The sequence below is a fragment of the Sinohyriopsis cumingii genome, unplaced genomic scaffold, assembly GCF_028554795.1.
Source record: "Sinohyriopsis cumingii isolate HCF-2022 unplaced genomic scaffold, ASM2855479v2 utg001993l, whole genome shotgun sequence".
Lineage (NCBI taxonomy): Eukaryota > Metazoa > Mollusca > Bivalvia > Unionida > Unionidae > Sinohyriopsis > Sinohyriopsis cumingii.
Window position 1 is genome coordinate 30,228 of NW_028316098.1, and position 17,273 is coordinate 47,500.

The 17,273-nt window shown below is 34.4% G+C and overlaps 1 protein-coding gene across 1 annotated transcript in view; it reads left to right on the forward strand.

Annotated features, from left to right (window-relative positions):
- LOC149771288 (thrombospondin type-1 domain-containing protein 4-like) overlaps window positions 1–17,273 on the forward strand; it is a gene marked incomplete at its 5' end in the record, with an annotated part of 75,543 nt that overhangs the window by 18,649 nt on the left and 39,621 nt on the right. Inside the window, one exon of the mRNA XM_089948659.1 lies at window positions 12,685–12,886. Coding sequence (XP_089804785.1) covers window positions 12,685–12,886 — 202 coding nt within the window. The remainder of the gene's footprint in view (window positions 1–12,684; window positions 12,887–17,273) is intronic.

Sequence of the window (17,273 nt, forward strand, 5' to 3'; positions counted from 1 at the left end):
ACCTCAAAGCCTGTGACTTTAAGTCTGTTCACCCCTGTCTTACCTTAGTTAGTATCTACCATTTAAATAGTTGGGGGTGGCCAGTTTGAAAGAAAATCCCAGGCCCCTCCCCCAGCAAATAAATGGTTGATCCAATTAACTTTAATAGTAGTCATAATTATGCATGTTTCTCAAACATTATACAGTTGTGGAATTACCATTATAATTTTCCTTTTGTTTTCCTAAACCACAGACCTCAGCTTTGATCACTTAGATGTACTTGTGCCAGCCTTGGCATAGAGACCTCAGCTTTGATCACTTAAATGTACTTATTCCAGCCTTGGCATAGAGACCTCAGCTTTGATCACTTAGATGTACTTGTGCCAGCCTTGGCATAGAGACCTCAGCTTTGATCACTTAGATGTACTTGTGCCAGCCTTGGCATAGAGACCTCAGCTTTGATCACTTAGATGTACTTGTGCCAGCCTTGGCATAGAGACCTCAGCTTTGATCACTTAGATGTACTTGTGCCAGCCTTGGCATAGAGACCTCAGTTTTGATCACTTAGATGTACTTATGTAAAGCAGATCCTGTTTTAGGATTATTGTAGGCCCCAGACACTTCTTAAGTAAAATGACTGACATTGACATGACTCTTTCCCTTTGTGTTTTAGAATTATTGTAGGCCCCAGATACTTCTTAAGTAAAATGACAGTACAGACATTGACATGGCTCTGTCCCTTTGTGTTTTAGGATTATTGAAGGCCCCAGACACTTCTTAAGTAAAATGATTGACAGTGACATGACTCCTTTGTGTATACAAGTTTTTGTAACGTGGTTTCAAAGGTGCTAGGCACAGTACAGATTGGATATTACAGCCCTGATGTAAGTGTAGATTCTGTTTAATGCTTTTGAAATTAACCAATTAACAAAACTTGGAATTATTTTCTTGATTGAATTTTAAGTTACTATTGTTCTCTTCATCATTTACTGTTTTTCTAACAAAACTGCAATGTTATTTTTTGCAGTGCAGCCAATATAAAGAGAAAAGTCTGTTTGACTGTAACATAGATATAATATTCTTGCTCTATTGTATAGAAAAAGATTAAACATAAGTTGAAAAAATATAATTATCTTGAGGTAAAATGCAAAAACAGAATGGTTTAAAAGGAATATCCCATTTTCTATCCCTCTTTCCTCAAAAATAAAATGGTCATTTCTTAACAGTAGTGATGGGATCACTGAGTCATGACAGTGTATACCTTAATTTGCTTTTTGGTGAATTTTGAAGTTCTGAAGTTCAATATTAAAAAAATAATAACATTTACAGTCATGACTATGAATATGCAATAGGAGTATTCTGCAATTGGTCAAGGGCAAATATAAATATCCAATAGGAGTATTCTGCATTTGGTCAAGGGCAAATATAAATATCCAATAGGAGTATTCTGCAATTGGTCAAGGGCAAATATAAATATCCAATAGGAGTATTCTGCAATTGGTCAAGGGCAAATATAAATATCCAATAGGAGTATTCTGCATTTGGTCAAGAGCAAATATAAATATCCATTAGGAGCATTTTGCAATTGGTCAAGGGCAAATATAAATATCCAATAGGAGTATTCTGCATTTGGTCAAGGGCAAATATAAATATCCAATAGGAGTATTCTGCAATTGGTCAAGGGCAAATATAAATATATAATAGGAGTATTTTGCAATTGGTCAAAATATCAGTATAATCAGACATGTCCAGTATATACATGCATTTCTGAATGCTTGCTTCAAAAGCAGATTTTAAGAACAATGACTTTTCCAAAAATTTATAAAAGAATTGATTACTGGTTGTTATCATGTCAGTATTGTACCTTTACTTTACTATCATCACAGAAATGAGCTATGTAATCATTGACTACACTCTAGTTTCTCATAAACAATTGCTTATTTTCACCCAGTTGATTGTGCTATCCAGGGAATAAATCCATAACAAATCACCTCATTAAATGAAAAAATTATAATTTGTGATTGATATGAAAGTCACTATAATTTTGTGATCATTCAGAAAGTTTTATAAATGAGGGTGTGATTATTCAGAAAGTTTTATAAATAAGGGTGTGATTATTCAGAAAGTTTTATAAATGAGGGTGTGATTATTCAGAAAGTTTTATAAATGAGGGTGTGATCATTCAGAAAGTTTTATAAATGAGGGTGTGATTATTCAGAAAGTTTTATAAATGAGGGTGTGATCATTCAGAAAGTTTTATAAATGAGGGTGTGATCATTCAGAAAGTTTTATAAATGAGGGTGTGATCATTCAGAAAGTTTTATAAATGAGGGTGTGATTATTCAGAAAGTTTTATAAATGAGGGTGTGATCATTCAGAAAGTTTTATAAATGAGGGTGTGATTATTCAGAAAGTTTTATAAATGAGGGTGTATTCATCAAGCTTCTCATTCTCAATTTCATGAAGTGGTTTCCTGAATATTGTCCATTTAGGAACAGGTGTCTTATGTATGATAAGGTCTGCATAGATAAACTTATGCCGTCATTTGTCATTTTGATAGAAAGGAACAAGAATTTTCATCATACAACTTAGTAAATTTCTTTTCAACCTTTTTATCCATTTCTGTCAATGTCTTGGCATTTTACTGCAGAAAGCAAAAGAATCCATTAACAATCTTGAATGATGTGGAATTTGGGGTACATAGTTCACATCTAATTAAGTGTTGTTTTTATACGCCTGATTTGGGTCAAATTGCATCACAGTACAGCACTGTATATAACATGTCACATATATATTTGCGTAGGAAGTATGACAAAAAAAATCTGAAATGGTTTAAACTAATGAAGCAGTACATTGATGGACAGCACAGTATGTGAGAAGTTTCTTTCAAAAACAAGATAGATATATAATTTTATCATCATCATTAAAATGACAGACAAGATTTATTTTTTCATTAGTTATATGGTAACCAAAATGCAAAGAGAAGTTCGTGTCAAATAAATGGTATACCCAATAATCAGCCAGATGCTACAACTTTATGCAACACACGTTTTCTATTCAATGCATTTGGCTTCTCTTTTTAAAAAAATAAAACTGAAGCATGGATTAAGTTAAATTCTGTTAAATCAGGCAAAGTTTCCAGAGAGAAAATATACCATATTCAATTAAATACCATCACTGTGCACAAAAGACAGGTGAGGTTTCCAGAAAAAGTATACAATATTTTGATTAATAGCATCACTGTGCACACACACAAAAATAGGCAAGTTTTCCAGAAAAAAGTACACAATATTTGACTTAATAGCATCACTGTGCACATAGAGAACAGGTAAGATTTCCATAAAAACCATATTTGACTTAAAATATCATTGTACATGTAAATGCAGGCATGGTTTCCACAGAAAAGTATACCATATTTGACTTAATACTATCACTGTGCACATATAATGCAGGCACAGTTTCCATAGAAACCATACTTGACTTAATAACATCACTGTGCACATAAAAATGTATTCTTTGGATGCATTTGATGAGATTAGAGCTCATCATAACAAGCAAACACTGGTGATGTCATAAAGAGTGGCATCGTTATGGTCACCTACTTGAAGAGTTAACTCCCATTATCTATTTTCAGTGCTTTCATCACAGGAGGTTCATTTTCTCTCCCAGTATGGTCATGCCTCAATAAGACACTTATTAAATTGTTAGATCCATTATGAGACAGTTTTAAAGTTATATGATAATGAGATGAAAGGTACAATTCGTTCCCCGAAAACCAGGATGCTCTGGGCAAATTTCATCTGCTGCTTTCCTTGCATGAGGCATACTAGGATTATGACATGCAAGGGGATAATTTTATCATTAAACTCAAGTGTTGAACACAGCACTACATCCAGTATATAGATCATTTTCAGATGAAAATTTTAGCTGACCAAACCTATCTCATAGCCGCATCCGGTACGGTCATGCGCATTTGACATCGGGCAACTCGAGTGACCTACACTTCTTACATGAATAGAACATTTGTAATTATAGATCGCCGCAGATAGTAGTAAACAATAATATGCCAGCACACAAGTATAAGAGTTGAAATGTACATTTTCATCAAGTACTTTTAACAATAAATGAGTATATATTGCTTAATGTTACTGCATCATGATTCTCATCTAAACTCCGCCCGCCCCCCTCTTATGACTGCATGATAATGAATAATCCGAAATTAAACAAGTTAACTTGTCTAATTAGCAGCAAACAATGAACACCAAACATGGCACATCACATATTAAGCAGATTCCTCAAAGATTTGCCATTTAGTTAATAAATTAAATGGGAATGAATGTGAATCCCAAAACTGCTTATGATACATTGGATTGGCTAAGGAATTTACTCTCTCTCCTCTAAGTTTGGTAACTCAATGAAAAAATATGGATAATAATGATGAGTCAACTCAACCTGCGATACATTGGTAATGGCCAGTTGCTACAGTACTATCAGCTATGTGTAACTCGTGTGGCTTCTTGGATTGGGCTTGGGATCTGATTACCCTGGAATTGATAATGCTGTGTTCACCTGTATGCATCCATCCACTATGAACTTAATTATATGCAACAAAGAGATTTGTAAGTCCTCATGTTTTCACAAGTATATAGTCTTGAAGAGTCATCTAAATACACATAGATTTGTACAAACTGTAATTCTGGTCACATACAAAAATCGTCCACCCACCCCTTTCCTTTCAGAAATGGATCATACAAATTTGTAAGTCCTATCCAGGATCGTGGACAGAGTAGGACAAATTCCTCGGGACCACAACCATCAGGGGGTCCACCGTTGTTTCAATTTGTGATTTATTGGGGCCTGTTAGATAATTTTTCCTAGGGCCCACAAATCTTGTCCACTGCCCTGGTCCTCTCTGATGCTTTTTGTGCTCATATCTACTTTTCTGTTTTAGGCAGGTTACTGAACTATTTACTCAAGATTTTTAAACACATTATTTCTGTGAAGGGTGTACAGATGTCAAGCCTTTAAAATTTGTTTGAAACATTCTTCACGAACATACATATGTTCATGACAATCGCTTAAAAGTTGCCCTATGTTGATTGCACATGCGTTAAATATTGGAGTGGAAAACCCCTGAAAAAGGTCTATACTTATAAACTGAGTCAAACTGCAAACTGTAAAGACTAGTATATGCCATCACATAACGTGCTAGAAAATCTGGGTCTATGCAGTTTGTTAGGAGTAATCAACAGAAGAAAAAAAACAGCATAGACACAGATCTGTAGGTGAATTATGTGATGGCAGATCAAAGTTTGTGTTGCTTGCTGTTGGACTTGACTTATTAGTAAGTATATACAGTAGTTCAAAATACAATGGTGTCTTTTCATGAGACAACTTTAAGTGTACCAGTCATATCAAAAATGGTATCTTTTCATGAGGCAACTTAATGTACCAGTCATATCAAAAATGGTATCTTTTCATGAGGCAACTTAATGTACCAGTCATATCAAAAATGGTATCTTTTCATGAGGCAAATTTAAGTGTACCTGTCATATCAAAAATGGAATCTTTTCATGAGGCAAATTTAAGTGTACCTGTCATATCAAAAATGGAATCTTTTCATGAGGCAACTTAGTGTACCAGTCATATAAAAAATGGTATCTTTTCATGAGGCAACTTTAAGTGTACCAGTCATATCAAAAATGGTATCTTTTCAAGAGGCAACTTAGTGTACCAGTCATATCAAAAATGGTATCTTTTCATGAGGCAAATTTAAGTGTACCAGTCATATCAAAAATGGTATCTTTTCATGAGGCCAATTTAAGTGTACCTGTCATATCAAAAATGGTATCTTTTCATGAGGCAACTTTAAGTGTACCAGTCATATCAAAAATGGAATCTTTTCATGAGGCAACTTAGTGTACCAGTCATATCAAAAATGGCATCTTTTCATGAGGCAACTTAATGTACCAGTCATATCAAAAATGGTATCTTTTCATGAGGCAACTTAATGTACCAGTCATATCAAAAATGGTATCTTTTCATGAGGCAACTTAATGTACCAGTCATATCAAAAATGGTATCTTTTCATGAGGCAACTTAATGTACTAGTCATATCAAAAATGGTATCTTTTCAAAAAGCAACTTAATGTACCAGTCATATCAAAAATGGTATCTTTTCATGAGGCAACTTAATGTACCAGTCTTATCAAAAATGGTATCTTTTCATGAGGCAACTTAATGTACCAGTCATATCAAAAATGGTATCTTTTCATGAGGCAACTTAATGTACCAGTCATATCAAAAATGGTATCTTTTCATGAGGCAACTTAGTGTACCAGTCATATCAAAAATGGTATCTTTTCATGAGGCAACTTAATGTACCAGTCATATCAAAAATGGTATCTTTTCATGAGGCAACTTAATATACCAGTCATATCAAAAATGGTATCTTTTCAAAAAGCAACTTAATGTACCAGTCATATCAAAAATGGTATCTTTTCATGAGGCAACTTAATGTACCAGTCTTATCAAAAATGGTATCTTTTCATGAGGCAACTTAATGTACCAGTCATATCAAAAATGGTATCTTTTCATGAGGCAACTTAATGTACCAGTCATATCAAAAATGGTATCTTTTCATGAGGCAACTTAATGTACCAGTCTTATCAAAAATGGTATCTTTTCATGAGGCAACTTAATGTACCAGTCATATCAAAAATGGTATCTTTTCATGAGGCAACTTAATGTACCAGTCTTATCAAAAATGGTATCTTTTCATGAGGCAACTTAATGTACCAGTCATATCAAAAATGGTATCTTTTCATGAGGCAACTTAATGTACCAGTCATATCAAAAATGGTATCTTTTCATGAGGCAACTTAATGTACCAGTCATATCAAAAATGGTATCTTTTCAAAAAGCAACTTAATGTACCAGTCATATCAAAAATGGTATCTTTTCATGAGGCAACTTAATGTACCAGTCTTATCAAAAATGGTATCTTTTCATGAGGCAACTTAATGTACCAGTCATATCAAAAATGGTATCTTTTCATGAGGCAACTTAATGTACCAGTCATATCAAAAATGGTATCTTTTCATGAGGCAACTTAGTGTACCAGTCATATCAAAAATGGTATCTTTTCATGAGGCAACTTAATGTACCAGTCATATCAAAAATGGTATCTTTTCATGAGGCAACTTAATGTACCAGTCATATCAAAAATGGTATCTTTTCAAAAAGCAACTTAATGTACCAGTCATATCAAAAATGGTATCTTTTCATGAGGCAACTTAATGTACCAGTCTTATCAAAAATGGTATCTTTTCATGAGGCAACTTAATGTACCAGTCATATCAAAAATGGTATCTTTTCATGAGGCAACTTAATGTACCAGTCATATCAAAAATGGTATCTTTTCATGAGGCAACTTAGTGTACCAGTCATATCAAAAATGGTATCTTTTCATGAGGCAACTTTAAGTGTACCAGTCTTATCAAAAATGGTATCTTTTCATGAGGCAACTTAATGTACCAGTCATATCAAAAATGGTATCTTTTCATGAGGCAACTTAATGTACCAGTCATATCAAAAATGGTATCTTTTCATGAGGCAACTTAATGTACCAGTCTTATCAAAAATGGTATCTTTTCAAAAAGCAACTTAATGTACCAGTCATATCAAAAATGGTATCTTTTCATGAGGCAACTTAATGTACCAGTCTTATCAAAAATGGTATCTTTTCATGAGGCAACTTAATGTACCAGTCATATCAAAAATGGTATCTTTTCATGAGGCAACTTAATGTACCAGTCATATCAAAAATGGTATCTTTTCATGAGGCAACTTAATGTACCAGTCATATCAAAAATGGTATCTTTTCAAAAAGCAACTTAATGTACCAGTCATATCAAAAATGGTATCTTTTCATGAGGCAACTTAATGTACCAGTCTTATCAAAAATGGTATCTTTTCATGAGGCAACTTAATGTACCAGTCATATCAAAAATGGTATCTTTTCATGAGGCAACTTAATGTACCAGTCATATCAAAAATGGTATCTTTTCATGAGGCAACTTAATGTACCAGTCATATCAAAAATGGTATCTTTTCATGAGGCAACTTAATGTACCAGTCATATCAAAAATGGTATCTTTTCATGAGGCAACTTAATGTACCAGTCATATCAAAAATGGTATCTTTTCAAAAAGCAACTTAATGTACCAGTCATATCAAAAATGGTATCTTTTCATGAGGCAACTTAATGTACCAGTCTTATCAAAAATGGTATCTTTTCATGAGGCAACTTAATGTACCAGTCATATCAAAAATGGTATCTTTTCATGAGGCAACTTAATGTACCAGTCATATCAAAAATGGTATCTTTTCATGAGGCAACTTAATGTACCAGTCTTATCAAAAATGGTATCTTTTCATGAGGCAACTTAATGTACCAGTCTTATCAAAAATGGTATCTTTTCATGAGGCAACTTAATGTACCAGTCATATCAAAAATGGTATCTTTTCAAAAAGCAACTTAATGTACCAGTCATATCAAAAATGGTATCTTTTCATGAGGCAACTTAATGTACCAGTCATATCAAAAATGGTATCTTTTCATGAGGCAACTTAATGTACCAGTCATATCAAAAATGGTATCTTTTCAAAAAGCAACTTAATGTACCAGTCATATCAAAAATGGTATCTTTTCATGAGGCAACTTAATGTACCAGTCTTATCAAAAATGGTATCTTTTCATGAGGCAACTTAATGTACCAGTCATATCAAAAATGGTATCTTTTCATGAGGCAACTTAATGTACCAGTCATATCAAAAATGGTATCTTTTCATGAGGCAACTTAGTGTACCAGTCATATCAAAAATGGTATCTTTTCATGAGGCAACTTAATGTACCAGTCATATCAAAAATGGTATCTTTTCATGAGGCAACTTAATGTACCAGTCATATCAAAAATGGTATCTTTTCAAAAAGCAACTTAATGTACCAGTCATATCAAAAATGGTATCTTTTCATGAGGCAACTTAATGTACCAGTCTTATCAAAAATGGTATCTTTTCATGAGGCAACTTAATGTACCAGTCATATCAAAAATGGTATCTTTTCATGAGGCAACTTAATGTACCAGTCATATCAAAAATGGTATCTTTTCATGAGGCAACTTAGTGTACCAGTCATATCAAAAATGGTATCTTTTCATGAGGCAACTTTAAGTGTACCAGTCTTATCAAAAATGGTATCTTTTCATGAGGCAACTTAATGTACCAGTCATATCAAAAATGGTATCTTTTCATGAGGCAACTTAATGTACCAGTCATATCAAAAATGGTATCTTTTCATGAGGCAACTTAATGTACCAGTCTTATCAAAAATGGTATCTTTTCAAAAAGCAACTTAATGTACCAGTCATATCAAAAATGGTATCTTTTCATGAGGCAACTTAATGTACCAGTCTTATCAAAAATGGTATCTTTTCATGAGGCAACTTAATGTACCAGTCATATCAAAAATGGTATCTTTTCATGAGGCAACTTAATGTACCAGTCATATCAAAAATGGTATCTTTTCATGAGGCAACTTAATGTACCAGTCATATCAAAAATGGTATCTTTTCAAAAAGCAACTTAATGTACCAGTCATATCAAAAATGGTATCTTTTCATGAGGCAACTTAATGTACCAGTCTTATCAAAAATGGTATCTTTTCATGAGGCAACTTAATGTACCAGTCATATCAAAAATGGTATCTTTTCATGAGGCAACTTAATGTACCAGTCATATCAAAAATGGTATCTTTTCATGAGGCAACTTAATGTACCAGTCATATCAAAAATGGTATCTTTTCATGAGGCAACTTAATGTACCAGTCATATCAAAAATGGTATCTTTTCATGAGGCAACTTAATGTACCAGTCATATCAAAAATGGTATCTTTTCAAAAAGCAACTTAATGTACCAGTCATATCAAAAATGGTATCTTTTCATGAGGCAACTTAATGTACCAGTCTTATCAAAAATGGTATCTTTTCATGAGGCAACTTAATGTACCAGTCATATCAAAAATGGTATCTTTTCATGAGGCAACTTAATGTACCAGTCATATCAAAAATGGTATCTTTTCATGAGGCAACTTAATGTACCAGTCTTATCAAAAATGGTATCTTTTCATGAGGCAACTTAATGTACCAGTCTTATCAAAAATGGTATCTTTTCATGAGGCAACTTAATGTACCAGTCATATCAAAAATGGTATCTTTTCATGAGGCAACTTAGTGTACCAGTCATATCAAAAATGGTATCTTTTCATGAGGCAACTTAATGTACCAGTCATATCAAAAATGGTATCTTTTCATGAGGCAACTTAATGTACCAGTCATATCAAAAATGGTATCTTTTCAAAAAGCAACTTAATGTACCAGTCATATCAAAAATGGTATCTTTTCATGAGGCAACTTAATGTACCAGTCTTATCAAAAATGGTATCTTTTCATGAGGCAACTTAATGTACCAGTCATATCAAAAATGGTATCTTTTCATGAGGCAACTTAATGTACCAGTCATATCAAAAATGGTATCTTTTCATGAGGCAACTTAATGTACCAGTCTTATCAAAAATGGTATCTTTTCATGAGGCAACTTAATGTACCAGTCTTATCAAAAATGGTATCTTTTCATGAGGCAAATTTAAGTGTACCTGTCTTATCAAAAATGGTATCTTTTCATGAGGCAACTTAATATACCAGTCATATCAAAAATGGCCGTGGATCTCACTATAATGACTATCATTACCATGTAATTTCTTTCACTTGATATTAATATTTAACTGGTTCATGATAATCCATTTTATAGTAGGCTAACATGCTCTTTTGTTTTATGAATGTCATTAGACAGAGAGTATTATGTCATGAGGTTATCTGTCAATCTGTCCATTTAAGTCTGTTACCAATTTCATATCAATGGGTCTCCACCATTGACAGTTACCAGTCTTTGCAAACAGCTTGCAGTTGCAGTTTGGAAGAGCCCTATTGATTTCAGAGTCCAATGGTTAAAGGTCAAGGTCAGTGTGACTGAAAGAAGTAAAATGATTTCTGTACAATAATTCTAGTTACCAATCTATAGGGATGGTTTAAACTTGGTATATGTTGTTGTTGTTGTAGGGTTTAATGCCATTTTCCAGCACACGATAGGCTATACATGGCGGCCAGTATTAATGGTGGAAGAAGAACCCGGGAAAACCCCGGAAAGAACCACTGACCCACGAGAAGCTACTGGCAAGCTTTCTCACATACCCCCATTGGCTGAATCCAAGACTCGAACCCATGCAGACAGAGGTGAGATGGTAGTGATCTGTAATGGACAGCGCTTTAGACCACTCGGCCACTAGGGACTTGGTATATGAGTTTTGGAGTCAATAGGTCAAATGTCATTGTCATTGTGATGGAAAGAATATATATGACTTTTGCATACAAATTTCTATTCCTGACTACATATCTTGACCAATGTTTTTGGTAGGCTTGCACTTAAGGTATGGCAGAGACCTATGGATTTTGCATCAGACGGTAAAAGTAGGTGGTCGTGATGGCTCAAAGAAAAATTTATTTTGCAGGCTAATTTTTGTTGAAGCTTATGTTCATTGACCAAGTTTTGTGAATGGATTACAGTAATAAAGAAACAGATTTTTTGAACTAAGGTCAAAGGTCATGGTCATTACAAGTGGTAAGAAAAGTATGGTTTCTGTGTATTAGATTTAGTTCCAGACTTTATACCTGGGCAATAATCTATATACCCTATTAGTGCCTACAGTGAGGTCCATTAATACAGTTTGGGCATACAATTTCTTGGCCCTTCTGACAATGTGCACATGTTGATCCACATTATAATAACCACATTGTAATTAAGGGATAATTTTATATCTGGGACAAGTCAGACAGATGCCTTTAACTTTATATAGAAAATAATAATAATCTATATGTTTTTTAAATTTTTCCTAAAAATGACTTTCAAAATAACTCCACTACAACACAGTATTTTTACCAATTCAAGCCCCTAACCAGAAGTTAATCCTGGTATGAGACCATCTTTCAAAAGTAGACTTTGATGAGTCCTTAAAGGAGTTATCTGCTCCTTGAAATTGATTCATTTAGCCCTGATACCAAAGTATGTAATATCTATTTTCTTGGTCTTTTATAATTAAAGAAAATAACAAGATGATTCCAGTTGGGAGTGACAAATCATAAATATGAAGTTGAAGAAGAGTGGAAAAGGCCTGCATGGTTGCACTTGTTTATTACTGTACGATGTGAATCGAGCTTTTAATTTCAAAACTTTTTAGCAATTTTTATAGGCAGAGAAACAATGAGAAAGCTTTCTTCTTTTGAAATTTATAATGAAGTGATTGTTTATGTATGAATATTATTCTATCAAACAATGTTTGTGAAGTTCACACATATTCTTCCAAGAACGTTAAGGAAAGGTACTGCCTTTTGGGTCCTAATTCTTGATTATGTTCACAGATCTGAATATCATGAACCAAGTACCCATCATTGTAAAGTGGTGGGTTTGAACAGTCCAAAGTTCAGAAAGCAAACATCTGAATGATGACTGCTTTTCCTGTTTTGATATGGAATTAGATACATATCAATAAAATTGATACTTTAATCCAGACATGTATTTAAAATTTTTCAGTTGGGAAATGCAGGAATGGTCAGGATGTAGTGTTACGTGTGGGGTGGGTCAGCAGACACGTAGAATTGAGTGTAAACAACGCATTTCTGCTACCCTAATCCTCAGTGTCTCAGCCAGTAACTGCCGTAACCCTATGCCTGCTACTGTACAGCAGTGTGAGCTTCGCAGATGTGCATCATGGGTTGCTGAAGATTGGAGCCAGGTAAATATTCATATTTTTTTCTTTTTCCTGTAATAAATTTTACACATAGTGCGAGAAAGAGATTACAAGGTCACCTTGTTATTCATATATTTATTATTACCTTTAATGCATCATATTGCTAAATCCAAGTCATAATTAGCTGTAAGTACTCCCTCACTATAAGACACCTCAATATAAGGCAGGTATGTCATGGATCCTGTTTCACTATTTAGTTTTGTTAATTATAAAATAACTCAATATAAGATAGTCCCTTCTATAAGGCAGATATGTCATAGATTCTATTTCGCTGTTTAGTATTATTATGTATAAATATTATGTATAAAATACCTCAATATAAAGTAAATTCACTTGCGAGGAAGTGAAATTTTATGGTTAACACAAACAACAATATGGCTGGGAAGCACTATGGCTATGTATCATCTTTTCACACATAATTACTACGAATAAGGCCATACACAATTACCAGGAATAAGGACATACACAATTACCAGGAATAAGGCCATACACAATTACCAGGAATAAGGCCATACACAATTGCCAGGAATAAGGCCATACACAATTACCAGGAATAAGGCCATACACAATTACCAGGAATAAGGCCATACACAATTGCCAGGAATAAGGCCATACACAATTACCAGGAATAAGGCCATACATATTTACTTGGAATAAGGCCATACACAATTACCAGGAATAAGGCCATACACAATTGCCAGGAATAAGGCCATACACAATTGCCAGGAATAAGGCCATACACAATTACCAGGAATAAGGCCATACACAATTACCAGGAATAAAGCCATACACAATTGCCAGGAATAAGGCCATACATATTTACTTGGAATAAGGCCATACACAATTACCAGGAATAAGGCCATACACAATTACCAGGAATAAGGCCATACACAATTGCCAGGAATAAGGCCATACACAATTGCCAGGAATAAGGCCATACACAATTACCAGGAATAAGGTCATACACAATTACCAGGAATAAGGCCATACACAATTACCAGGAATAAGGCCATACACAATTACCAGGAATAAGGCCATGCACAGTTACCAGGAATAAGGCCATACACAATTACTAGGAATAAGGCCATACACAATTGCCAGGAATAAGGCCATACACAATTACCAGGAATAAGGCCATACACAATTACCAGGAATAAGGCCATACACAATTACCAGGAATAAGGCCATACACAATTACCAGGAATAAGGCCATACACAATTGCCAGGAATAAGGCCATACACAATTACCAGGAATAAGGCCATACACAATTACCAGGAATAAGGCCATACACAATTACTAGGAATAAGGCCATACACAATTACCAGGAATAAGGCCATACACAATTGCCAGGAATAAGACCATACATAATTGCCAGGAATAAGGCCATACACAATTACTAGGAATAAGGCCATACACAGTTACCTGGAATAAGGCCATACACAATTGCCAGAAATAAGGCCATACATAATTACTTGGAATAAGGCCATACATAATTACCAGGAATAAGACCATACACAGTTACTAGGAATAAGGCCATACACAATTACCAGGAATAAGGCCATACACAATTACCAGGAATAAGGCCATACATAATTACCAGGAATAAGACCATACACAGTTACTAGGAATAAGGCCATACACAATTACCAGGAATAAGGCCATACATATTTACCAGGAATAAAGCCATACACAATTACCAGGAATAAGCCATGCACAATAACCAGGAATAAAGCCATACATAATTATCAGGAATAAGGCCATGTATAATTACTAGGAATAAGGCCATAAACAATTTCCAGGAATAAGGCCTTACACAATTACTAACAATAAGGCCATGTACAATTACCAGGAATAAGGCCATGCACAATTACCAGGAATAAGGCCATGCACAATTACCAGGAATAAGTACATACACAATTACCAGGAATAAGTCCATATACAATTACCAGGAATAAGGCCATACACAATTACCAGGAATAAGGCCATACTCAATTACCAGGAATAAGGACACACACAATTACCAGGAATAAGGTCATATACAATTACCAGGAATAAGGCCATATACAGTTACCAGGAATAAGGCCATGCACAATTGCCAGGAATTAGGTCATGCACAATTATCAGGACTAAAGGCATGCAAAATTACCAGGAATAAGGCCATATACAATTACCAGGAATTAGGTCATGCACAATTACCAGGAATAAGGGCATATACAATTACCAGGGATAAGGCCATTTACAATTACCAGGAATAAGGCCATATACAATTACCAGGAATTAGGTTATGCACAATTACCACAAATAAGGCCATGCACAATTACACAGGAGAAAGGGCATGAGTATTTTAATATAATAATGTTTTCACACATCTTACCATATATACTTGCTTATAAGTCAAGTCAAACTGCAAACAACAAAGATCCTGATTTCCTGTAGCATAGTATGCCTGCAGATCATGATCTATTTAATTTATTCTACTGATTACTCCTAACAAACTGCACTGTGCAACATTATGCAATGGCAGATCTGGGTCTGTGCATTTTGCAGTTGGACTCAACTTTATAAGCAAGTACATATGGTGTTCATCTTTTTTTTTTCTATGAAAAAATGTCTTTAGAACAACACTTTTCTGTGACATACAGTTACATTACAAAATGTAAGATGCAATGTTCATGAGGATTAAAGATCTGACAGGTCACAAATATCAAAGATTTCTTGGTAGCAATGGTCAGAGATTTCACAAGGATGGAAATCTTCCTATTCACAAATATCAAAGATTTCTTGGTAGCAATGGTCAGAGGTTTCACAAGGATGGAAATCTTCCTATTCACAAATGTTAAAGCAGAGCTTGAACTTTTTTCACTGATTCAAGATCGTCATAGTTCAGTTTTTCCTGCCTATATTTCAGTGATCCACAAACTTTCTAATTCTGTGAATTTTTAGAACAGGAAGTGCACAATATCATATCCTTTTCTGAGTCATTTTTCATCCATTCATATTTATTTTCTCTGTCATTTTTCTTCCATTTATATTTATTTTCTGGGTAATTTGTCATCCATTTGTATTCATTTTCTCTGGATTTCTCATAGTTTTTCATTCACTTCCTACAATCATGTTTATGATCAAGTTCTATCTCATAATCATATACTTCCTTGTCATCATATAATTTCTGGCATTTTATTGCAACTATGCAATTAATAACTGCCATGTCTTTCCAACTGTCACCTCAAAATTAAGTTTATTAACAATTATCAAACAATACAAACTCTTATTCTGTATAATTCTGCATTATTCATTGGGTCCACCAACATGACCGTTTCTAGTTTTGCCCTTAACCTGATACCCTTGATCATTTTATATCATCGTGATTGAAGTTTGTACATTGGGCTAGGGTACCAGGCTAGAGCGATTGAAGTTTGTACATTGGGCTAGGGTACCAGGCTAGAGTGATTGAAGTTTGTACATTGGGCTAGGGTACCAGGCTAGAGTGATTGAAGTTTGTACATTGGGCTAGGGTACCAGGCTAGAGTGATTGAAGTTTGTGCATTGGGCTAGGGTACCAGGCTAGATCAGAGTGCATGCCGAGTCTTATGAAAATCAGCACCCTTATTTATTTAATGCCTGGAAAAGCAACTGGTCATGAAAAGGTATGACATCCCATATTTTATTAGAAATATTCAACAGTGTCGGGACCACTTATTATCTCTTATGTTAGCAACCCAAACAAATTTCTACTGATCCAACTGTTGTTTTAGTCATCTATTAACAATTTACTCATGTCATATTATCAACTAAGCATTAATTCCCAGCCTTGTAAATGATCACCATGGACATAGGGGTCAAGGATTTTCTGCTTAAAAGTGTAAAACTTTTCATTATCACAGAGGAAAACAATGTTCTGCTGAATGGCTAAAATTTATATTTAGTCACATGGGTCTCGGGTGTCTTAGTTAAAAGATCAAAATATAATCTATTGTCATGGATCAAGCACCCCATGCAAACAAGGGCAGAATATAATCTAGTGTCATGGGTCAAACATGCAATGCAAACAAGGGCAAAATATAATCTAGTTTCAAGGGTCAAACATGCAATGCAAACAAGGGCAAAATATAATCTAGTGTTATAGATCAAACATCCCATGCAAACAAGGGCAAAATATAATCTAGTGTCATAGGTCAAACATCTCATGTAAACAAGGGCACACATTTTCTGATCATATAGGTCAAAGTTTATGATTACAGGAGTCAAAGATTTCCTGCTCACATGTGTCAAGGATTCCAGGTCACATGTGTCAAGGATTTCAGGTCACATGTGTCAAGGATTCCAGGTCACATTAAGGATGATGGATCAAAAGCTTTTTTGTTACATGTC